This window comes from Nematostella vectensis, chromosome 6, assembly GCF_932526225.1.
Source record: "Nematostella vectensis chromosome 6, jaNemVect1.1, whole genome shotgun sequence".
Lineage (NCBI taxonomy): Eukaryota > Metazoa > Cnidaria > Anthozoa > Actiniaria > Edwardsiidae > Nematostella > Nematostella vectensis.
In genome coordinates this window covers 439,506-464,955 of record NC_064039.1, presented here as the reverse complement: position 1 = coordinate 464,955, position 25,450 = coordinate 439,506, and the positions used below count along the sequence as shown (strand labels likewise).

The 25,450-nt window shown below is 37.7% G+C and overlaps 3 protein-coding genes across 4 annotated transcripts; 1 reads left to right on the top strand and 2 right to left on the bottom strand.

Annotated features, from left to right (window-relative positions):
* Positions 1-390: 390 nt before the first annotated feature.
* LOC5511493 (tetraspanin-9) lies at positions 391-11,840 on the top strand. Of its 2 annotated transcripts, none has more exons than XM_032380837.2 (8): positions 391-527; positions 2,325-2,447; positions 2,981-3,178; positions 3,746-3,820; positions 10,411-10,500; positions 10,593-10,742; positions 11,135-11,218; positions 11,397-11,840. In XM_032380837.2, the coding sequence occupies exons 2-8, from the start codon at positions 2,364-2,366 to the stop codon at positions 11,442-11,444; spliced, it is 729 nt and encodes a 242-aa protein (XP_032236728.2). In that variant the 5' UTR covers positions 391-527; positions 2,325-2,363; the 3' UTR covers positions 11,445-11,840. The 2 variants fall into 2 exon arrangements, with proteins under 2 accessions (XP_032236728.2, XP_032236729.2); XM_032380838.2 differs by having other exon boundaries at positions 440-527; positions 2,346-2,447.
* LOC5511515 (ras-related and estrogen-regulated growth inhibitor) lies at positions 11,831-17,081 on the bottom strand. Its single transcript, XM_032380835.2, has 4 exons — positions 16,755-17,081; positions 16,557-16,613; positions 14,496-14,569; positions 11,831-13,334 (listed from the first exon to the last, which is right to left on the bottom strand). The coding sequence occupies exons 1-4, from the start codon at positions 16,825-16,827 to the stop codon at positions 12,816-12,818; spliced, it is 723 nt and encodes a 240-aa protein (XP_032236726.2). The 5' UTR covers positions 16,828-17,081; the 3' UTR covers positions 11,831-12,815.
* A 3,363-nt stretch (positions 17,082-20,444) lies between these two features.
* Positions 20,445-25,401, bottom strand: LOC116617817 (Rieske domain-containing protein). Its single transcript, XM_032380836.2, has 3 exons — positions 25,226-25,401; positions 21,852-22,031; positions 20,445-21,656 (listed from the first exon to the last, which is right to left on the bottom strand). The coding sequence occupies exons 1-3, from the start codon at positions 25,308-25,310 to the stop codon at positions 21,424-21,426; spliced, it is 498 nt and encodes a 165-aa protein (XP_032236727.1). The 5' UTR covers positions 25,311-25,401; the 3' UTR covers positions 20,445-21,423.
* Between the last annotated feature and the right edge of the window lie 49 nt (positions 25,402-25,450).

The following is a 25,450-nucleotide window of genomic DNA, read 5'->3' as shown; positions in this document are numbered from 1 at the left end:
CTTTATTGACAGTATTTGATTAAATATATCGATTTATTTTTCTTGTTTGCGATGGTTGGACTTCTTTGACTTCGAGTTGTTCCTATTTTCACGCTATGGACAGAGCCGTAAGGCCTCGAAAGATTGGGGGGGGCACGATACAGAAACATTAAAAAAATATTGGGGGGCACAGCCACGCCCCTACTGTTCAATTTCTTATAGTTTTAGAAAATATTGGGCCCACCCCCTGCTACGGCCCTGATGGAAATTCAAGACAAAAATTATATAACTGTAAGCTCGAAAATTTCAAATCTTATATCATTTTCCTCGTACTCTCATTTCAGTCGTCGACATGCATGGGCTGGAGCTTGCGTTATGACGCCCTTAACACATGATTAATTCCTGTCATTAACCTATACTTCGGACCAATCAGAAACTAGTAAAGCTTCTAGACAAAAACAAGTGCCTGACTAGAGGACGAGTGTTTGTTCTTGAATTTGCGGCGTGAATTTGCACTTCGAAACTTCTGCCCTCCTAGGCTGATTGAGGTAGGCGTCCAAAAGATGCGTTTTGTTATTAGTTTCATATATAATAAGGTCATAGATGTGAGACATCTCACTTTGCGCTAAGGACTTCGCTAGACGTATAATATTCTTTTACTTCGACCTCCTTTTGCTAGTTTATTTGCAATGGCAGTTTTGATAGTCAAGTGTTTTACAAAAAAGAGGGCAATTCTAGCAAAGTTCTATCAAATCTACACCGCATCGCTTTTAAGAAGTCCGTCAATTTATTTTCAGTTATTGAAAATTGTTGTTCTGAGTCACGATCAATCATTTAGCTCACACTTTAGCTAATACTACACAGAACACATTTTAGCTGTATAATACTACACACGGAAGTAAATCTTTTTCTAGAGCGCAATATGGCGGCGCATACAATTTAAAGAATGGCTTTAACTTAAGTATAGTAACGTTTCGTGTTGCTTTTATATATTATGCAAACACATAATATGCAAACACATATCTCTTCGCTCGAACGCTATGACTCATGCCCCTGTGCAGCAAAGCGGAAGAAAAAAAATAAATGTAATACATAATTGAGTTATTCATTTATTTATTCACGTAGCGGGTTATATCCTATAAACATATACTATTCAGGAATCTACAAAACTGTAAGAATAAAGGTAATCACCGCTTGAATTCATGAATAATGGCCTTGGATCGATCGCTATGCAAACAGACATTTGAAAATAACGGTGTATATTGAGGTATATGAAATATGGAGACGTGGCACTTACAAAAATCTTTCTGAGAATAAAACTCACCTACAGACACCGCCTTTTTGTTCTAATTTTGTGCGGATACTTGTAAAGAACTCTCGAGAACTGCTTCGAATAATGATGAAGCAGTGTCGAGAAGCTATTTGTTTATGCAAATTGCCTCTTAGTCATCGCCTTTGAACTATGGATTTTGCGCCAACACTCGGCTTGTACTCTATGCTATTACTGTCTGTACGACTGCCGTCACCTAATACTATTTGTTCTCCGAATATGAAGTTTCTACCGTTCAGTAGACAATTCACCGTCAGGCCTGCAGGGTGCGCAAGCACCCCCAACCCCCCCCCCCCCCCCTGGCGGCCAAAAAATGGGTCATTCTTAAGGAATCTTCAAATACTATGCTTTTTTCACCCCCCACCCCCCCCCCCCCAGGCAATCCTGGATACACGCCTGACCGTCTCCTCGCTTGTAACATCGAACTGATCTCCCCCTCCCCTGATCATCTCCTCACCATCCCCTCCCCCTAGGTAACGCTAGGTAGTGAATGGGTATCCTGTGTCTTGCCCTGTCAGCCTTGTAGCGTCTCGTTTGCAACCTCGTTCTGTTATCAATAGTCACTTGTACACATAGTTGAAGTTGTCCAAGCAGCCGCCAAGAAATGCACACAAAGCGCTTGAACATAAAACCTTCGTCCTTATGCTTACACAATGTGAGCGTCGTTGCCTTACTGGTTGATCAAGGAGGCTATTATTATAAGCAATGCTAGTCCGTGACGTGGCCACTGCTTTTCTGGCGTTACAAACATCGTTTGCAACCTCGTTTTTTTGGACAAACTTTGTTGCACATTTTTTTGCAAAATACTGCAGGATATTGAAATGGGATCGAAATTTCAGAAAATTGTTAATCTTGAAAAGCCGATGTATATGAAACATCTTCGTTTTTTTTTATTTTATGTATTTTATTTTGTTTTATTTTATTTTGGTAAGACACGTGTGGACGCATGGTTCGTTACTGAATTCCTCAAGCTATGGTTTAAGTTGCTGGACTTCTAACTGCATTTTATGTTTAGCTGAACTACTTCTCACTCCAGTACTACTAGGATCTAGGGATGGGGTCTGGAAAAGGTCTAAAAGGAGGAGGGGGCACCAAGTGCGTCAAGTACCTCGTCCTTTTTTGCAACTTGCTCTTTTTTGTGAGTATATAACACAGCTGATGTCCATTTAGTGAAAGGTCCAAATAAAAAAAAAAACCTACAATGGCGGGTCCAGAGGTTAGGTGGATGGGTGGCTATCCACCCTTCTATTTATTGATCTCTAATATTCTCTAACATCCACACCTACCTAATAATAGAAAACGCGGATCCTCAACTGTTGGACCAAGATTTACTGTTTTAACACTTTTATGACGGGCTGTTTTGGGGCCAGCTGGAAGCAGGAAGAACAAAGATATACGTACAGACCCAATATATGCTAATATATGCAAAGTGTTTTACTTTATCGCGTATCTTGCTATAGGATCTGTACTAAGTACTGTTCGAGCAAGGGCTCAATAGAACCGCCCCTTTTAAGATAAATGATGACTTGGGAACAGATGATTGAGGGATTGGATTATTCTTTGAAAAATTCTAAATCTGCGAATATTATAATTTCTCAGCTGATTGATTCGCCATTGCTGGTATAATGGTAAAGATTTATATAACGAAGACTATTTTTGTATTACCCCCAGTTACTTGGGCTTGCCATACTTGGTATTGGTATCTGGTCAGAAGTCAAGCTCAAGGAGTACTTCGAGCTAGAGGTCCTAAAGAGCTACGCTATTGACTCCGGGCCGAGAATCATCATCGCAGCAGGATGTGTGGTCACCATTGTGGCGTTTCTCGGCTGCTGTGGGGCATGGAAGGAAAGCAAGTGTATGCTGATATGTGTAAGTTTCCATTTGCAAGGGCAACCATCAACGCAACATAAGTGAGAATCGGTCAAACGCAAGCGCAAAACAAGTGAAAATCGTTCAAACGCAAAACAAGTGAAAATCGGTCAAACGTAAGCGCAAAACAAGTGAAAATTGGTCGAAAGCAAGCGCAACACAAGCACTTGCGTTCTTATCGCTTACTTATGCGTATTTGTGAGAACCAACCGTTATAACTCACACATGAGCGCGCACTTACACAAACCAACTGCACGAAAACTGTAGACCCACCGCATTTGCCTACCGCCATGTGCTTTATATTTGTCTTACGCCATGTGCGCTTTATTTGTGTGTCTCCGCATCCAAGGTAATGCATCCCCTGTTCCCTTAAAAATCCTGAGTCCGCTTCTGTGCAACAAAAAATAGGGGCACACGAAACGGGGAAGAGTAGGGGAGACCTGGTAACATAGTAGCGCGAGAAACACGCAAAAAAAGACATGCAACACCAAAAAGGAAACAGTTGTCGTGAACAGCAATTCCCCACACTTTGTGCTCTAAATATGCTGATCAATGTCCTGTTATTAGTTCTTCGTCTGCATGCTGATCTTGTTCTGCCTAGAGATTGCCGCTGCTGTACTCGCGTTCGTCAAGAAAGACAAGGTAATATAATCACACTTCGTTTGTCTACCTTGAAAACGGGACAGGGTCAGTCAGTACAAGTTCTAAGTAGCTGTCTCACGCCGGTGTCGGATACATGTAGGCGTGGCAGTAAATGAGTAAAGCTCGAGCCTCTGGTACCCAGGGTAGTGCAACACCAGGATGATATTATTATTATTATTATTATTATTATTATTATTATTATTATTATTATTATTATTATTATTATTATTATTATTATTATTATTTTTATTATTATTATTATTATTATTATTATTATTATTATTATTATTATTATTATTATTATTATTATTATTATTATTATTGTTATGTACTTTTTCTATCAATTAAGATAAGACCAGGATGTACTTTTTCTATCAATTGAGATAAGACCAGGATGTACTTTTTCTATCAATTAAGATAAGACCAGGATGTACTTTTTCTATCAATTAAGATAAGACCAGGATGTACTTTTTCTATCAATTGAGATAAGACCAGGATGTACTTTTTCTATCAATTAAGATAAGACCAGGATGTACTTTTTCTATCAATTAAGATAAGACCAGGATGTACTTTTTCTATCAATTGAGATAAGACCAGGATGTACTTTTTCTATCAATTAAGATAAGACCAGGATGTACTTTTTCTATCAATTGAGTTATGACCAGGATGTACTTTTTCTATCAATTAAGATAAGACCAGGATGTACTTTTTCTATCAATTAAGATAAGACCAGGATGTACTTTTTCTACCAATTGAGATAAGACCAGGATCTACTTTTTCTATCAATTAAGATAAGACCAGGATGTACTTTTTCTATCAATTAAGATAAGACCAGGATGTACTTTTTCTATCAATTAGGATAAGACCAGGATGTACTTTTTCTATCAATTGAGATAAGACCAGGATGTACTTTTTCTATCAATTGAGATAAGACCAGGATCTACTTTTTCTACCATTAGAGATAAGACCAGGATCTACTTTTTCTATCAATTAAGATAAGACCAGGATGTACTTTTTCTATCAATTGAGATAAGACCAGGATGTCCTTTTTCTATCAATTAAGATAAGACCAGGATGTACTTTTTCTATCAATTAAGATAAGACCAGGATGTACTTTTTCTATCAATTGAGATAAGACCAGGATGTATTTTTTCTATCAATTAAGATAAGACCAAGATGTACTTTTTCTATCAATTGAGATAAGACCAGGATGTACTTTTTCTATCAATTGAGATAAGACCAGGATGTACTTTTTCTATCAATTGAGATAAGACCAGGATGTACTTTTTCTATCAATTAAGATAAGGCCAGGATGTACTTTTCTATCAATTAAGAGAAGACCAGGATGTACTTTTTCTATCAATTAAGATAAGACCAGGATGTACTTTTTCTATCAATTAAGATAAGACCAGGATGTACTTTTTCTATCAATTGAGTTATGACCAGGATGTACTTTTTCTATCAATTAAGATAAGACCAGGATGTACTTTTTCTATCAATTAAGATAAGACCAGGATGTACTTTTTCTACCAATTGAGATAAGACCAGGATGTACTTTTTCTATCAATCAAGATAAGACCAGGATGTACTTTTTCTATCAATTAAGATAAGACCAGGATGTACTTTTTATATCAATTAAGATAAGACCAGGATGTACTTTTTCTATCAATTGAGATAAGACCAGGATGTACTTTTTCTATCAATTGAGATAAGACCAGGATCTACTTTTTCTACCAATTGAGGTAAGACCAGGATCTACTTTTTCTATCAATTAAGATAAGACCAGGATGTACTTTTTCTATCAATTGAGATAAGACCAGGATGTACTTTTTCTATCAATTAAGATAAGACCAGGATGTACTTTTTCTATCAATTAAGATAAGACCAGGATGTACTTTTTCTATCAATTGAGATAAGACCAGGATGTATTTTTTCTATCAATTAAGATAAGACCAAGATGTACTTTTTCTATCAATTGAGATAAGACCAGGATGTACTTTTTCTATCAATTGAGATAAGATCAGGATGTACTTTCTCTATCAATTGAGATAAGACCAGGATGTACTTTTTCTACCAATTGAGATAAGACCAGGATGTACTTTTTCTATCAATCAAGATAAGACCAGGATGTACTTTTTCTATCAATTAAGATAAGACCAGGATGTACTTTTTATATCAATTAAGATAAGACCAGGATGTACTTTTTCTATCAATTGAGATAAGACCAGGATGTACTTTTTCTATCAATTGAGATAAGACCAGGATCTACTTTTTCTACCAATTGAGGTAAGACCAGGATCTACTTTTTCTATCAATTAAGATAAGACCAGGATGTACTTTTTCTATCAATTGAGATAAGACCAGGATGTACTTTTTCTATCAATTAAGATAAGACCAGGATGTACTTTTTCTATCAATTGAGATAAGACCAGGATGTACTTTTTCTATCAATTGAGATAAGACCAGGATGTACTTTTTCTATCAATTAAGATAAGACCAGGATGTACTTTTTCTATCAATTGAGTTATGACCAGGATGTACTTTTTCTATCAATTAAGATAAGACCAGGATGTACTTTTTCTATCAATTAAGATAAGACCAGGATGTACTTTTTCTACCAATTGAGATAAGACCAGGATGTACTTTTTCTATCAATTAAGATAAGACCAGGATGTACTTTTTCTATCAATTAAGATAAGACCAGGATGTACTTTTTCTATCAATTAAGATAAGACCAGGATGTACTTTTTCTATCAATTGAGATAAGACCAGGATGTACTTTTTCTATCAATTGAGATAAAACCAGGATCTACTTTTTCTACCATTAGAGATAAGACCAGGATCTACTTTTTCTAACAATTAAGATAAGACCAGGATGTACTTTTTCTATCAATTGAGATAAGACCAGGATGTCCTTTTTCTATCAATTAAGATAAGACCAGGATGTACTTTTTCTATCAATTAAGATAAGACCAGGATGTACTTTTTCTATCAATTGAGATAAGACCAGGATGTATTTTTTCTATCAATTAAGATAAGACCTAGATGTACTTTTTCTATCAATTGAGATAAGACCAGGATGTACTTTTTCTATCAATTGAGATAAGACCAGGATGTACTTTTTCTATCAATTGAGATAAGACCAGGATGTACTTTTTCTATCAATTAAGATAAGGCCAGGATGTACTTTTTCTATCAATTGAGTTATGACCAGGATGTACTTTTTCTATCAATTAAGATAAGACCAGGATGTACTTTTTCTATCTTTTAAGATAAGACCAGGATGTACTTTTTCTACCAATTGAGATAAGACCAGGATGTACTTTTTCTATCAATCAAGATAAGACCAGGATGTACTTTTTCTATCAATTAAGATAAGACCAGGATGTACTTTTTATATCAATTGAGATAAGACCAGGATGTACTTTTTCTATCAATTGAGATAAGACCAGGATGTACTTTTTCTATCAATTGAGATAAGACCAGGATCTACTTTTTCTACCAATTGAGGTAAGACCAGGATCTACTTTTTCTATCAATTAAGATAAGACCAGGATGTACTTTTTCTATCAATTGAGATAAGACCAGGATGTACTTTTTCTATCAATTAAGATAAGACCAGGATGTACTTTTTCTATCAATTAAGATAAGACCAGGATGTACTTTTTCTATCAATTGAGATAAGACCAGGATGTATTTTTTCTATCAATTAAGATAAGACCAGGATGTACTTTTTCTATCAATTGAGATAAGACCAGGATGTACTTTTTCTATCAATTGAGATAAGATCAGGATGTACTTTCTCTATCAATTGAGATAAGACCAGGATGTACTTTTTCTACCAATTGAGATGAGACCAGGATGTACTTTTTCTATCAATCAAGATAAGACCAGGATGTACTTTTTCTATCAATTAAGATAAGACCAGGATGTACTTTTTATATCAATTAAGATAAGACCAGGATGTACTTTTTCTATCAATTGAGATAAGACCAGGATGTATTTTTTCTATCAATTGAGATAAGACCAGGATCTACTTTTTCTACCAATTGAGGTAAGACCAGGATCTACTTTTTCTATCAATTAAGATAAGACCAGGATGTACTTTTTCTATCAATTGAGATAAGACCAGGATGTACTTTTTCTATCAATTAAGATAAGACCAGGATGTACTTTTTCTATCAATTAAGATAAGACCAGGATGTACTTTTTCTATCAATTGAGATAAGACCAGGATGTACTTTTTCTATCAATTAAGATAAGACCAGGATGTACTTTTTCTATCAATTGAGTTATGACCAGGATGTACTTTTTCTATCAATTAAGATAAGACCAGGATGTACTTTTTCTATCAATTAAGATAAGACCAGGATGTACTTTTTCTACCAATTGAGATAAGACCAGGATCTACTTTTTCTATCAATTAAGATAAGACCAGGATGTACTTTTTCTATCAATTAAGATAAGACCAGGATGTACTTTTTCTATCAATTAAGATAAGACCAGGATGTACTTTTTCTATCAATTGAGATAAGACCAGGATGTACTTTTTCTATCAATTGAGATAAGACCAGGATCTACTTTTTCTACCATTAGAGATAAGACCAGGATCTACTTTTTCTATCAATTAAGATAAGACCAGGATGTACTTTTTCTATCAATTGAGATAAGACCAGGATGTCCTTTTTCTATCAATTGAGATAAGACCAGGATGTATTTTTTCTATCAATTAAGATAACACCTAGATGTACTTTTTCTATCAATTGAGATAAGACCAGGATGTACTTTTTCTATCAATTGAGATAAGACCAGGATGTACTTTTTCTACCAATTGAGATAAGACCAGGATGTACTTTTTCTATCAATTAAGATAAGGCCAGGATGTACTTTTCTATCAATTAAGAGAAGACCAGGATGTACTTTTTCTATCAATTAAGATAAGACCAGGATGTACTTTTTCTAGCAATTAAGATAAGACCAGGATGTACTTTTTCTATCAATTGAGTTATGACCAGGATGTACTTTTTCTATCAATTAAGATAAGACCAGGATGTACTTTTTCTATCAATTAAGATAAGACCAGGATGTACTTTTTCTACCAATTGAGATAAGACCAGGATGTACTTTTTCTATCAATCAAGATAAGACCAGGATGTACTTTTTCTATCAATTAAGATAAGACCAGGATGTACTTTTTATATCAATTAAGATAAGACCAGGATGTACTTTTTCTATCAATTGAGATAAGACCAGGATGTACTTTTTCTATCAATTGAGATAAGACCAGGATCTACTTTTTCTACCAATTGAGGTAAGACCAGGATCTACTTTTTCTATCAATTAAGATAAGACCAGGATGTACTTTTTCTATCAATTGAGATAAGACCAGGATTATACTTTTTCTATCAATTGAGATCAGACCAGGATGTACTTTTTCTATCAATTAAGATAAGACCAGGATGTACTTTTTCTATCAATTAAGATAAGACCAGGATGTACTTTTTCTCTCAATTGAGATAAGACCAGGATGTACTTTTTCTATCAATTAAGATAAGACCAGGATGTACTTTTTCTATTAATTAAGATAAGACCAGGATGTACTTTTTCTATCAATTAAGATAAGACCAGGATGTACTTTTTCTATCAATTAAGATAAGACCAGGATGTACTTTTTCTATCAATTAAGATAAGACCAGGATGTACTTTTTCTATCAATTGAGATAAGACCAGGATGTATTTTTTCTATCAATTAAGATAAGACCAAGATGTACTTTTTCTATCAATTGAGATAAGACCAGGATGTACTTTTTCTATCAATTGAGATAAGACCAGGATGTACTTTCTCTATCAATTGAGATAAGACCAGGATGTACTTTTTCTATCAATTGAGATAAGACCAGGATGTACTTTTTCTATCAATTAAGATAAGACAAGGATGTACTTTTTCTATCAATTGAGATAAGACCAGGATGTACTTTTTCTATCAATTAAGATAAGACCAGGATGTACTTTTTCTATCAATTGAGATAAGACCAGGATCTACTTTTTCTACCAATTGAGGTAAGACCAGGATCTACTTTTTCTATCAATTGAGATAGGACCAGGATGTACTTTTTCTATCAATTAAGATAAGACCAGGATGTACTTTTTCTATCAATTAAGATAATGCCAGGATGTACTTTTTCTATCAATTGAGATAAGACCAGGATGTACTTTTTCTATCAATTGAGATAAGACCAGGATGTACTTTTTCTATCAATTGAGATAAGACCAGGATGTACTTTTTCTACCAATTGAGATAGGACCAGGATCTACTTATTCTATCAATTAAGATAAGACCAGGATGTACTTTTTCTATCAATTGAGATAAGACCAGGATGTACTTTTTCTATCAATTGAGATAAGACCAGGATGTACTTTTTCTACCAATTGAGATAGGACCAGGATCTACTTATTCTATCAATTGAGATGAGACCAGGGTGTACTTTTTCTATCAATTGAGACAGGTACATATGCTGTGAAATATTTGATGGATCGTGGGCTTCTGCACCTTGATGTTGTTGTTTATATCTGCCTGTGCTCCCACTTAGGTGAAAGATGAGTTAGAAAATGAACTTAAAAACCAAATCAAGTCCTACACAGGCAGCGCAAAGAATGCTGTTGACGACATGCAGAAGACGGTAAGATTCGCACACTGATTCAAAAAATAAGTTTTTGGACCCAAACATGTCCAAAACATTTCTCGAAATAATCATCTCACCCCCTGTATCAGGTGAAATGCTGTGGAATCACGACTTACGAAGACTGGAAATCGAGCGATAATCTTGGGCTAACAGATAATGTGCCGGATAGTTGCTGTACAACTGTTGAAAAAGATTGTGGCATGGGACAGCGGAAAACTCCCACTAGAATATACAAAGAGGTATGGGGGAGGGGGGGGGGGGCGACATATCAATAAGGGGGGGGCAATATAATAACAAAGGAGGGGGGCTACATAATAACATAAGGGTGGGGTAGCGTAATAACGATGGGGTGGGGGCAACGTAATATTAAGAGGGTTGGGGTAACGTAATAACGAGGGGGTGGGGGTAACGTAATATTATGAGGGTGGGGGTAACGTAATAACAAGGGGGTGGGGGCATTGAAATAAAAAGGGGGGTAACGTAATAAGAGGAGAGTTAGAGTAATGACAAAGGGGGAGTAACGCAATAACAACGAGGGGAGCTGGAGACCCTCGGATAAGGTAAAATGGCGTGAAAATGTTCACATGCATATTGTATATTGTTTTTAAAATCTTGGTTTGTGACATGGCAGGGTTGCTACATGAAGATCAAAAAAGATATTGACAATAACCTTGTGGCCGTGGGTGCGGTCACCATCACTATTCTTGTCATTCAGGTACGTGTTACTAAGGTATACTTAGGCGTATCTAAGGTTTTGGCTAAACAGGGGTTTGACCCAATTACAATGGGGGAGATAGAGCGAGCGAGCGTTTTATTACAAATAAAATGCAACAATAGGTAAATATTGATATACTCTTCACTATTGTCTATAAAATCACCGTTTTCTGTTGCAGCTGCTAGCGATGATCTTTGCCATGTTCCTCGTCTGCCGCATCGACTGAGAGCCTCACGTGACGTCATGCGCTTGACACGTGGTATCACGTGGTTCTCAATAATCATGGCTATAAACATTATTAACATTGAATAAAAATAATTTATAAATTAACTACATCCTTTTATAGGAAAGGAGCGAAATGAGTAGCTTTTTTTCATCCGAAAAAGCAAATGTAACAAAAGTACTTTCTAAATAACATTTGAATAGACAAAGTAATTCATGCTTTATGGGAAATAGTTTCCCACGTGCACAGCTTGATGTTAGGGTTAAAAGAACAACGAAGGCTGTGGAACACCCCATTGGGGCGAGTTTTCATAGCTACTTTTTTAAAAATCGGGGTGTATATAATCATTACACGCACAATATGCAAAATATTTATAAAATAAAACAAACAAGAGTGATATTTCTTTTTATTGTTCAGGATTTCTGTATATGTATATTGCAAAGTTATTGCAATCCAAAACCTGCTTGCAAAGCGTCATCCTTCCATGTCGTCAAATCTTATCCGACGAGCCGAATGACGTCTCTTAACCTTTGATAATTTTTGAAAGAAATTAGAAAACTTCATTTAGCACTGTTGACATTGTTAGCACTTCTATTAGCATTTTGAGTTCTGTCCGGCGTATTTTTTTTCACATTTACTTGTTTTGGATAGTCTCAAAATTAAAAGACTTGGGTGCCCCCACAGTATTTTATTAATCTGGATGGAAACGACAAGAAGGGGCGTGGCTGTGCCCCCCCCCATCCCAAGTTTTCTTAGTGTCTCTTTATTATGCCCCCAGTATTTCGTGACTTGTTGCGGCCTCTCGGCCTTCAAGCTCACTAGTTAACCTTCCCAGGGCCATAACAAACACTGATAATCACCTTTGAAATCAATTACATTTCTATATGTACATACAAATGCATACGAGTAGTCCTTGTTTTCTAGAGCTAGTTCGTTTGTGGGTACTCAGCTAAAGTATGATAGGGTCCGAAAGAGAATTAAAATATCTGAATCTTATAACCCTTTTCAAAGTATCGAGGAAGATTTTCAATAAAAGTTGAGCCCACTGGTCATCAAAACGTGCTATTAAATTTTAATTATGGGCACCAAAATTGTTATAATCTAGTGAATTATGAATGAGTGAATAACTAATCGTGTTACTGAATGTTCTGTTGATGTTAGTGAATATGTTCATAAGTTCCTTATATCATTGTTATTGAATTTGGATTTACGCTTATAAGCTATGTGTGATATTGGTACAATTCACGTTATCGATGCAATTTTTGAAAGAAGTTTTCACCACCCCCATAAAATCTCAGAAGATGTTTGCACTTCCTCCCGCTAGCACATCAGAATTTTGAGGAAAAAAAAGGAAAACGGTTTGGTGAAGATTTCTCAGAATCTGCAGGTTCCACTGCGGTCACGCATCTCCAGGAAGTCCTCTGCACTTCGCGTCACGCAATACTCATCTATGGTCTCGCGCAAGCTGGACATTGCCCTACCACGAGTCACGTGTTTATCCATCAGGTTCTTAATCTTCGAGTATGGCCCTCTCCGCACACCGCTGGAACACTGTGTTGCGCGTTTAAATTTGACGGCCTCTTGGATTATTTCCGTGAATACTCGCTCCACGTCCTCGTAAGATGTGGATGTGGAAATTTCCGAGAAGGAGCATGGTAGTGACTGCGCAAGCGCGACTCCATCAGATGTGGAAACCTCGCGTTGTGACTCCGCGTCTGTCTTGTTGGCTACTATTGCTAGGAGCGCGTGGGAGCCCTGTGTACGCATAGCCGTGAGGTGTTGGATGATACAGCTTATGTCTGTGAAGCTCTGAAGGCTGGTGATTGAGTAGACAAGAAGGAAAGCATCACCCCACAGTATGCTGGCTTCTTTCATTCGCTGGCATTCCGTCAGCTGTGGAGTAAAGGTAAATACCATAGCTTGAAAAGTTAATGTAATGTACTAACTTCCACCTGGAAGGGACGCAATAAAGAGCAAGGCTCCAAACCAAGTGCCCCCGTGTTTGGATTAGTGGCTTATCCGACAAGACTGTAGGCTCTATTTCCAGCCGTCGCTAGGACCCCTCATTGGTCCCACTAATGATGGGGGCACGTACTAATGATGGGGGCGCGTACTAATGATGGGGGCCCGTACTAATGATGGGCCCCCGTACTAATGACGGGGGCGCGTACTAATGATGGGGGCCCGTACTAATGATGGGGGCGCGTACTAATGATGGGGGCGCGTAATAATGATGGGCCCCCGTACTAATGATGGGGGCCGGTACTAATGATGGGGGCGCGTACTAATGATGGGGGCCCGTACTAATGATGGGCCCCCGTACTAATGATGGGGGCGCGTACTAATGATGGGGGCCCGTACTAATGATGGGGGCGCGTACTAATGATGGGGGCGCGTAATAATGATGGGGGCGCGTACTAATGATGGAGACCCGTACTAATGATGGGGGCCCGTACTAATGATGGGGGCGCGTACTAATGATGGGGGGGGGGGGGGCACGTACTAATGATGGGGGCGCGTACTAATGATGGGGGGGCACGTACTAATGATGGGGGCCCGTACTAATGATGGGGGCGCGTACTAATAATGGGGGCCCGTACTAATGATGGGGGCGCGTACTAAAGATGGGGGCGCGTACTAATGATGGGGGGGCACGTACTAATGATGGGGGCCCGTACTAATGATGGGGGCGCGTACTAATGATGGGGGCCCGTACTAATGATGGGGGCCCGTACTAATGATGGGGGCCCGTACTAATGATGGGGGCCGGTGATCCTATGCAGGATCATAGAAACGAGCTGGAAACAGAAAAAGAGGAATGGAAACCCAGGAAAAATTGCCATTCAAAAAAGCCACTAATTCACTTGGAAAACGTTCCTTTTTTCAACATAGAAATTGGATGAAAATTCGAGAATTACTTGTTACTCTTAAAAATTACCACAGGTCCAACCTATCTTACATCAAATGCCACAGGTCCAACCTATTTCACATCAAATCACAGCAAATTACCACATGTCCAACCTATCTAGGGGTCACATCAAATGGTTAACGCACCTCGCCACCGAGATCAAGAATGTGTACGTTCACCTCTTGGCCACCCAGGCAAACGGTGTGATGGTACACAGAGCCTGATATAGATAATAATATTAACATTAATATAATAATAATCATCATAATAATGATGATGATGATGATGATGATGATGATAATGATGTATTGCACTGATACTTATGATAATAAAAATAAAATATATATGAATATATAATAATGATATCAGATAATAATAATGATAAAGATAAGAAAATAATGTATATATGAATTTATGATAATAAGAGAAAGTTCATTTATTATCCCGACAATATCCTCACGCCCGGGGGGGGGGGGGGGGGGGGGGGAGGATACTGTGGGGGGGGGGGGGCGTCGAAAGTGTTTGGTTTTAAAAAAAGGGGGTCACAGATTCCTTTGGGTGTTGTCTCTAGGTTTGTGTAGATTGTGCTAGTAAATTTGTGAAAAGTTTTTTAAAAATATTCAAAAGTTGTCACAAGGCAATAAACAAGTTGCTCGCTCTCTAGAGTCGTTTGTTTTAGATAAATGCTCAAAACATATTTGTTTGCTTGTTTTCATTTCAACAATTTCATCAAATATTTTTCCAATCATTAAATATAAATACATTTGTCAATCAATCTCTTTTAACTCAACACAAAAGACCATGGTCTCTTCCTCAACAATTAATAGGATACGAATTTTCTAGTAAGTTTTCTAACTAGTCAAAGTTCACTAGGCATCATAAACATTCAGTATAAACATCTATGCATATGTTATATACTCCATGACTGCCATGATGCTTTAGGCAGTGATAAAGTTCACAGCCTATACTGATCGTGCTGCGCTTTTCTTGCAAGGAGAAGATCGAAAAGCCTTTGTTGCTTCTTCTACGTCATCTATAGCATCAACCATTAACAGCAACCTGTAGTTAGTCGCTCTTTGAGAAATTGAGTGCCTTCACTTTTTCTGAATTAATGTTTTTATCCAATTCCTTCCCCTGCACTTTTTGTCCAGCTTGCCGCTAATCTCATGCTCGCGTACCTTACACATTGTCATTGCCGTTCCTTCCTTTGCTCATTCTTTCTTCGGTTTTCGGGAGGGGGGGGCACCGAAAATATAGGGGAAGCGTAAGGGGGGATGAAAAATTTTGTTACTCCTAAAGGGGGGGTCAACTAATTTTATCCCTCACTTTTATCAAAATCCTCACGCCTCCCCTTCGGGATAATAAATGAACTTTCCCTAATATAAATAATAATGATGATGATGATATGATGCTGATGGTGATGAAAGTAATGATAAGTACTGGATAAGTAGTAATGATAATAGTAATAATAATAATGATGATGATGGCGAATTCATTGTCGTCGTTTTCTACATCATCACCTTTATTCACGGTCATAATTTTCATCGCCAATCTCATCAGCATCATTATTTACCACCATCATCACAATGTTTTCATTCCAATCCTTTTCCTTGGAATAAAACTAAAAACACAATTTTCGCTCACTTTAATAAATTACAATGTAAAAAATAAATTCGGATCAAAGAATCCGGACCAAATTCTGCCGTTAGCTTTCAGACTTTTCTAGATTAGATTTTCCTGCATAAATAAACCTTAGATACTATTGAAAAACGATGCGACGCGAGGTCGGCTAGAGCAATCGATCAATCAACTGTGTCTTTGTTGGTCTTCACTGTTATTAAGTGATCAACCTTGCATAACAAAGATAAATAAGTAAACATAATTAACATGTTATGTTCATGACTCTAATCAGTGATCTCACAAAAAGTGACACATTTTTTAGAATTAAAATAGGAAATACTTTGCTAAAACTTTCTTTCAGGAGAATTTTTCTTTCTTGGAAGCACAGCGCGTTTTCGAGGCCACACAGGAGACCAGAAATCACATCTCAAGATGCCTGTTCAGAGAACAGTAACAGTCTTTTTTCGCGTTTGATTATACTGCTTGTTACAATACAAAGTAGCTTTCGAGCAAACAAAAATATCACGCCACAAATTGCGCGCGACGTCATACTACGACCAGGAAAAGACAACGTTGACACAACTTACCGATGTTTGGATCATATTCTCCAATAAATCTCTTCGTCAAAAACCTCACCGTCATGGCTGAGAGAAAGAAATAAAAAACACAACAACAACTGAAGCACCGAAGCGATCAAAGATATAACTAAAGTCAATAAGTCAAACGCAAAGATTTGTAGATGAAAGCGTGTGGATTTGCAATACATAACTAAACGTCATACATACCCGATTTTCCTACTCCTAGACTTCCCAATAATACGAGTTTTACCAAGATCGGCTTGTTCGAAGACTCGTCCATGGCGCTTTGTGTAACTGCCACACTACTCCCATGTGCGCTCCGTGCCAGATGAGCTGTAAATTTTTTCTTTGTACTGTACGCGCAGTGTTTGTTTTGCGAACAAAGAAGCTTTCGTGCGACTGAACGGGAATGACAGTAGGGACGTCGACAAGGTGTTTGACATTATGTTTGCGACGTTAATGTAGTAACCGGATGCTGTTCGCTGGTATAACTGACCATTTTGGCCTGAGGCTTTTAAAACCATTATCGTTCAAAGGAGCTTAGAGTATTTTTATGTGGTCTGCGGTGTGCTAATCCAGCTCTTGTCCACTCTGTTAATCTTATATTCTAAGATAAATGTTTGACATGTGTATATTTATCAGGAGATCTGGGCGAAGCCGCAAGGAAAATAGCTTTTGCACATCTACAAGGGGTATTAACTTATTTGTTAGAGAATGACAAATTTTCAGATTATTCTCCTGAGCATATTAACATTTTTTCTTGTGTGGTAACACAGTCCTCAACCCTTTTGAAAATAGGGTATGAAAAAAAAAAAAGATAAGACACATTTGCCTAAAAAGGAACTCAGCTTAGGGACGGACCAATGGAAAGTGAAGGGAGGGGGGAGGGGGGTGTGAGGAAAAAATGGAATTCATACCCCTGGAATTAGGTGTACCTATCAACTACACCTGGAACAGGAATACCTAAAAAAACAGCATACAGCAAAAAAGAAAGTGAACTATTCTGTGCTTTGTGCATTCTATAGGAGGCATTCCCCCCGCCCCGCACATCGTTTCCCGACAGAAAGCGGTCTTTTTCTTTTGAAAGTTATCTATGATTAGCATAGCACCAATCCCCATATCCTGGTTATGCAAATGATAAAACAGCCATAAAAAAAAGAAAATGAATCCACCGACCGAGAATCGAACCTCTTCCAGATCAGATAAAGAGAAAAAAGAGACCATACTTCCAGACTAACGCTGAAACACCGTATGGCAGCTAAAGCTTTACGGCTAGGCTGGAGATTTCGGCCCCAACACCTCTATCTAGCGAACTGTGTAACACGTAGGTACCGAGGCACCAACGCATTAATAGGGAGGCAATAACCAGGTTCCTAGCCCTTAAGACCTAAGTCTTATACGGTTACGCCACACACAGACCGCTGTGACGTAGAGTGAAAAATATTAAGGTCTATTTGGGCGCCACGAGTCTCTTGGGACATCAGCCCGTCTCTATGACAGTAAAACGCACGTCGCACGTGTGAATGACTTAAATTCTAAAAATCAGCAAAGAATAGAATGTATGTACTGCGCGTATCCCTCTTGCCGCAGTATCCCTTTGCGAATGGATGTCGGTGTTTTTAATACGAATCTTCGCACATGATTTCGTGATCAACTTAACTTCGTGATACTTAAAAGTATCGGCCCACAAATCCCTTAAAAACCGCCATAAACCCTGTTATTCATCTCTAATTCAATGCGCTGTATATAGTGACTAGCGCTAGCTACCTACTCTGGTCTGTTTGTTTTAGTCAGCGGATAATGAATTGCGCATTTTTTGCAAAAGTTACCAATTTTATCATAGTGATAGTTTTTTTTAACAATTATTAAAATACCCTTTTCAAGATAGGCTAAAGAGCCAAGCTCAGATCGGCTTTAATTTCTAATCAATAAGTTGTATTGACAACTAATATGAAAGTCAAAGAATGTATTTAAACCCAATATTTTTTTTAAATAACCGCAAATTTGTCATTTTTGGAACTTTAAAGGTGATAGCCACCTGTAACCGGAAGTAGTCGAAAGTAAAACCTCGGACGTTTATTTCACCCCGCGCCCTCTAGCAAAAGACACCAATTTTATTGCAGTTGTAGGTTGCAATAACCTTTATAAGATTAGCTATGGAGCCAAGATAAATTCGGCTTTTATCACCGACTAATATGGTTTATTATAATTGCAGCCATTTTGCACTGGAGATTAAATTTGGCATTTTTTAAAACACAGATATGCACATCTTGTTAATAGGTCTACGACTAAAATATTCATGAAATCCATTTAATAATTTTAAGTTGTAAAAAAAGGCAAAACTGATTAGGTTTCTGCTATTAATTTTACCTTTTTTTAAACCGGAAATAGGTTTCCAAACCTGTTTCTGCACACTCTAATCAAACCAGATTAATGCATATATATACGAATAAGCAATGAAGCATTTTTAAAATAGAATTGCACAAATGATAAATGCACCAATTTAATATAAAGAAAATGTTTACTAGCTATGTGAGCCTCGGCATTTTGTTAAAAATTAGTGAAATCTTAGTCAGGCTGGACGTTCTTAAAAATAGATTCTTATAAAACAAAAAGAGTGGTTCATAATACGTCTAACGTAATAACAAACTCCGATGAGAATTGTTTTCTTTACTTAATGCAGTTCAGATATCTTACAGCTTTATCGTTTAACGATTCAATGGAGCTGCAAAGGGCTGAACATTTCATGCTGGCTTTGGTGCAAGTGCAGCGTGCTGGGCAGCCTATCTTGCATCTAATAGCTCTTGGTTCCTCATCTAATAGTTCTTTGGCTTCTTGGCACGCCTTGGAAAGCTCTAGTAGCGTTGTCCAAAGCGGCTATGGCAACTGTTGTCCATTGTGCTAAAAAGACGGAGGTATTGAGACAGGGAGGAGTGCTTGCCCCCAACAATGGCCTGCTTGAAAGGCAGCTTTCTTGGTGTGTTGTATGATAGCTGCCTTCGTCGGTAGAATGACATCAAATGCTGTTCCTTTCTTCACTAAGAGCTGCATTCTTGCCTCGTCTACTTCCGATTCTCTGCACTTGTTCGGTCGTATAAAAGCAGTGGAAAGCGCTCAAGTGTTGCCAAACATTCTGTCTTTTATCTTAACTGGCCTGAAGGCTAGCTGTCGAAGATCATCTGTGGATTCGTGGAATACAGCAAGTACTGTCTTTTCCCCCTACCGCACAACAGGATACAGTATCACGCCTGTAAATGCGTGAAATTCTACCAGTAAATTGCGTTAATTATGAAGTGCCTGCATGCTAGAAGATCCAGCGTACTTTGCGGGCGCTCCAAAAGTTCACCCCCGCGTAAGGGGGAGCGCCAATACAGATAGTTTATAGACTGGGACTATCCTAGCGCCCTTGGTTTGTATTATCCCTGCTGGCGCGCGCTGTGAACTCAGAGAAATACAAAGAAAAGAGGCTCGGCTAGCAGGAAAAGGTATTTGCGGATTAAATGACAAAAATATATATATTTCTGTCTTCCCAAACTGGTCGATGGAAATAGAAACTTTCCCACCCATGCCATGCTGCTAGGATGACTAAATCGCGAGAGTGGCTACGTTAACTACTGCGTCTTTTTGGACTAAACGCCATGCGTTATCCAACAAAAAATACATTGAGTACATACATTGAGAAACATTGAGTTTCAAATCATCCCTAATCTAGGATTGTTGACAAAGAAATGCGCCATGTCAGCTTATCGGACAAGAGACACGGATTGAAATCGTTAACATGACCGGGTTGACTAAGAGCACCAGCTGATTGCACCAGGCGGCAATAACAAAAAGTATCCACGCTGGCGTCTTTGTTCGCCTCATACTGGATAAGGTCATCAAGAATATAACACACAATTTAATGTCGGGAAGTAGTTTTATTACTTAAAACAGAAACGTGTACAAATTGTATACGCAATTCTACTCTTGAAAGGAGCACCAATATATAAAACATATAGCGGTAGGTAAATTTGTAGATTTGAAGGGAGGTAACAGCTCCCCCTGTCCCTTCCTTACACTATCAACAAAGAAATAAGAATTTACAGAATATATACTTCAAAAACGTAGAAAATATGTCAATGCAATGTGTAACACACCCATTTTCATACCAACATACTTTAATCTTGGTAAACCAAATTCTCTGTTTGAGCTATTATTTGCTATTTTACAATATACCAGAGTGTAGACAAACAGCACAAGGATTTGGTTATCTGTCTTGCTGAATAGTTTTCAGTCTTTTAGAGCTCAACACTATCTATAAGTATTTATTTTGAATGACACAATGTTTTCATAATTGTAATTTTGAGATCTTTGATAGCAAGTTTGTCTACACTCTACCAAATATCTATTTAAAATTTATATATAAATACATATTTCTATAAAAACAATGATGCAGGTATAAATACTACATAGAAATGAAAACACTATAAAATTGTAATAAAAATTCCACTATGAATGACAGCTTTAAAGAGCCGTTGTCAACCTTTGTTATTGTTTTCAAAAAATACCGGTATTAGAAGACAAATTATGAGAGAAATATCAAAGAAACCCCTAAACAAATCTCAAGGTCTATTTACTGAATTCAATAAAAATGTGACAACAGCTCTCCATAATCAGCTGATAAAAATATGGATGCTTTTTCACACTTGGTTCTTTCCTAGGGCCACAAAAGCTGACAGCGACTCTTTAAGTTATTTTGGTTTATGCTATAGTGGAATACTGTGTAATGGTATAAATTTTTCAAAATATAAAAATAATTGCTTTGATTTGGAAACAACACCAAATAAAGTATCACCATTGAATCCATGGAAAACAGACGACAGACCAATATTACAAATCAGAACTCTTCTGTACAATTAAAAAAGTCTTGAGATATGGCTTCAAAGGCAACAAATAAACATCCACTCGTCTTCACCTCCACTGGGTATAAAGAAACCTTCAAATTGCTGTTAACAGGAGACTCAGTCTCTCCGGTGATAATGTTAAATTTCCATTTATGCCAAGGACACACAATACAAAGTCTGCGGGCTTCACCCAACTCCTCAATGTCGCCAAGGTGAAGGGGTCCTCCTGAAATCAAAAACAAATCCTAGAAATTACACAGTCAAATACAGAAATGAATATGGTGTGGATTGGGTTCATTTATACTGTAATCTCATGAATATTGTTGATTCATTGATTTAGGGACCAAAGGGTCATGTGTCCCAAGTGTGTACACACTTTAAGAGAATGGTTACTTTTGTCTTGTATGTATAAAGCACTTACCCATATGTGGGCAGTGTTCATCCATGGCATACACTTGTCCCCTGTGCTTGAATAGTGCAATCCTCTTTCCATTCACTGTTGCAACTTTACCAGTCACTGTGGGTGACTTTCTACCATCCATCAAGATGGCATTCAAGCCATTTTGTTTCCTTTGGCCTTTTTCTGACATCTCAGCCAAATCTGGAAGATAAAATTGAAATCTGAGTAAATGCATTATAATAACAGTATACACAAGTACTGTAAGGCTTATCTGTACTAGAGATCTCAAGCAATGTAAATAAATAATACAGTAAGCAAACTGATGGATGGATCTGCAGAGCCGTAGCAGGCCTTTTTTTGGGGGGGAGGGGCACAATATTGTAACATTAAGAAAAGAATGGGAGGGGGGCAAAGCCATGCCCCTATTGGTCATTTCCTAATATTTTTTTTAAAATATTGGGGGGGGCATCCCCTGACATGGCCCTGATCTATTGTCATGACAAGCTAAATAATTCAATTAATCAACATAAGAGCAAGATACATGGCCACTGTGGTGGTCACATCTACGAATAGTTTTTAAATAGTTTTTAAAATTTTATTTGGTCACAAACAAGCTGGCTTCCCTCACAGGCGTTTTTAGGCACGTGAGCGGCGCCTGCCTAAAACGCCTGTAAGGGAGGCTACAAACAAGCAACCAGATGAGAAAAAGTTTAAAAAAATACTCATACATGTCACCACACATGGATAAAAGTTATGGAGATGTTTTTTTTTTCTAATTAAATGAGTAGCAAATCATGCTACTATCCTTTTTCAAAGTTAATCTGGGATTTGTTTGCAAATGTTTTAGTCTGTAAGCTAATCTGGGAATTTTGTGCACAAGTGTTTTAGTCTGTAAGCTTATCTGAGAATTTGTGTGCAAGTGTTTTAGTCTGTAAGCAAATCTGCAAATTTGTGTGCCAGTGTTTCAACCCGTAAGCTAATCTAGGAATTTGTGTGCAAGTGTTTAAGTCTGTTAGCTAATCTGGGAATTTGTGTGCCAGTGTTTTAGTCTGTTAGCTAATCTGGGAATTTGTGTGCTAGTGTTTTAGTCTGTTAGCTAATCTAGGAATTTGTGTGCAAGTGTTTTAGTCTGTTAGCTAATCTGGGAATTTGTGTGCCAGTGTTTCAACCTGTTAGCTAATCTAGGAATTTGTGTGCAAGTGTTTTAGTCTGTTAGCTAATCTGGGAATTTGCGTACTAGTGTGTCAGTCTGTAAGCTCCCAAAATGACCTTGAAAAATGGGGTGCGCATTATATGCGGAACCCATTGTTCTCAGTATGGTAAAAAGCTGAAATTAATAAGAAAATGCAGCGATCCAATTGTAGGCAAGAAACAAACACAAAATCGCTACTGATCTAACTAACACCCTGTTAGACTGCAACTTAAATTCCAAAGCTGGCCTTGCCTGAGTAGAAATAACAACCTTTAAGTTTATAGAGATGGAAAGAACAGAAAAAAACCTTAAGGTTTATTTTATTATTGCCATCTACACAGATTTTCTCAACGATTTCTTGAAAAAAGAAAAGGAGATACACTGCTCCAAATGAACAGCACAACAAAAACAAGAGTTAATGTCATCTTTATGGACATGGCCACCCACTGGCTGTACTCCCTCATGTAGGTGTTAGCATCTGTAACCCCACCATTCACTGAAATCAATTCATTTCCATTTTCCAGAATCCCCTCTGGAGTGTAGAAATTACTCATTACTGCCATAATAAAGAATACTACAAGAATCAGGAGTACATAGAAGTGTAGATAATCGGAATGAAAGTAATGATTAATTTGTTCTTTTTCTGAAACTATTTCATCTGTCTCATCTTGCTCATCTGATGAACAACAGTTGGATAAATGCAATCCTGAAAGGAACTCATCCAGGTCATGCACTCGGTAAATCCCATAAAACAACAAGAAGTATACAAGAGCGATGTCAATAACCATGTTTGGTTCTAAGTGAAATTTGAACTCTTGTATTGGGATGTTTTCCCAGGCAGGATTGCAACTAGGGCTGTGTAGTAAGGAGGACCAAATAAGGTATACAGCATAAAGTGTTACTATAGCAGATTGCAGAACCCCTGCTTTCCCAATTCTTGGATGTAACGAGAGAAGAGCTGCCACTAAACACAGGATGAGGACTGTAGTGACAAATACAGCATGGACTTGACACCCTGGACTTGATGTGTACAAGACATAGAAGTATACAGCAAATCCAAGAGAAATTGTGTATAGCAGAGACGATGCAATAACCAAGCCAAAGTACCAGGTATTTGAATGAACAGATTTATCCATCTTAAAAACCCAGGCAAAGTTAGAGTTCTTGGCAAAGTCAATTATTAGCAAAACTTCCATAAACATGACAATTATTGTAGAAAACCACCCAGTGTGCATAAGGATGTTACCAATTTCTCCTTCGGGCAAAAGTAAGGAGAGCAAAACAGATAAACAAAATAAATTCCACTTGAGGAACCACAGTCCATTTTCAAGAAGTGCTGAGTAACCCATGCAAAATGACGCCTGGCAGTTCACCACCGCCATGAATAGAAAAAACACAAACATGCCAAAGTATATACGGTATAAAAGTATATGTCCAACCAATAAATCGCATTTCTCAAGGCTAAGATCCTTGTCACAAAACTGTGAATGAACCACAAAGAAATTCCGTAAATCAGGGAAAAACATGAACGTAGAAACAAGAGTTCCAGTCATAAGAAACAACAAGTAGATCACTTTCCCCGATGTCGGCTTGGATACTGAAGTGTAGACAGCGCATAATTGTAAATCCATTGCTTGCTTGGATGTGTAAATGACACTAAAAGGAACTAATTCAAATGCTAACCCATTTTATACTGGTTATTTTAAGTTTCTAGGTAGTTTTGAGCGAACTCAGACAACATAAGCTTGAGTAACAAGGTTGTGTCGAGATAAGTTTAGCGTATGATATTTGCAGGTACCAGTTGAGCGGCCGAAAGTCAACCAAACACGAGCTAAAAGAAGACATGATCTTAATACAGTAAACCTAGAGCACAGTCGTAACTAGGATATTTTTTTTTTACACACGTGCGAATGTTTTACAAATCTTTGTTGATAAATACTTCTTTAATTTACGCGCTGTGTCACACAACACACATTAGTGTTATCGTGTCACAGGCTACATGAGACAAATACAACTATTTCTTCAGCCAGCCATGAATATTCCGCATTATTTATAAGTGTTCGATTTTACATTAACGAAACAATCCTGCGCAATTCGAGTGGTTTGTTTTACATAACAAAACGCTTTTTTAGCCCCGGAAACGAAGCGACACAGAGGACCCCGCTCATCTACGCGGAGCTAAAAAAAACTGAGAACTATTTACCTTGATATTTGATCCCCTCGATATGGAAATACAGGTCTTTCTTTGCGATAACCACAGAGCCCTCCGCCATTCCTTGGCAAACCATTTTCACAAAAAGTCAAACGAAGAATGTCCTCTTTTGTTTCTGGGCGACGCCATTTTTCACCTTTGATGCTACCGACGCGTTATCGACTCGGAATAAATTATACCGAATACAACACAGGTAACCCAAAATTATAAACGAGA

Coding starts and splice junctions, on each gene's coding strand:
- LOC5511493 (XM_032380837.2), top strand. CDS start 2,364: ATGGGGTCTGGAAAAGGTCTAAAAGGAGGAGGGGGCACCAAGTGCGTC. Junction 3,179..3,745: donor GCAAGTGTATGCTGATATGT/GTAAGTTTCCAT, acceptor TCCTGTTATTAG/TTCTTCGTCTGCATGCTGAT. Junction 10,501..10,592: donor TTGACGACATGCAGAAGACG/GTAAGATTCGCA, acceptor CCCCTGTATCAG/GTGAAATGCTGTGGAATCAC.
- LOC5511515 (XM_032380835.2), bottom strand. CDS start 16,827: ATGGACGAGTCTTCGAACAAGCCGATCTTGGTAAAACTCGTATTATTG. Junction 16,614..16,754: donor TCTAGGAGTAGGAAAATCGG/GTATGTATGACG, acceptor TCTTTCTCTCAG/CCATGACGGTGAGGTTTTTG. Junction 14,570..16,556: donor AGAATATGATCCAAACATCG/GTAAGTTGTGTC, acceptor TATCTATATCAG/GCTCTGTGTACCATCACACC.
- LOC116617817 (XM_032380836.2), bottom strand. CDS start 25,310: ATGGTTTGCCAAGGAATGGCGGAGGGCTCTGTGGTTATCGCAAAGAAA. Junction 22,032..25,225: donor CGAGGGGATCAAATATCAAG/GTAAATAGTTCT, acceptor TTTATCTTCCAG/ATTTGGCTGAGATGTCAGAA. Junction 21,657..21,851: donor TGAACACTGCCCACATATGG/GTAAGTGCTTTA, acceptor TTTTGATTTCAG/GAGGACCCCTTCACCTTGGC.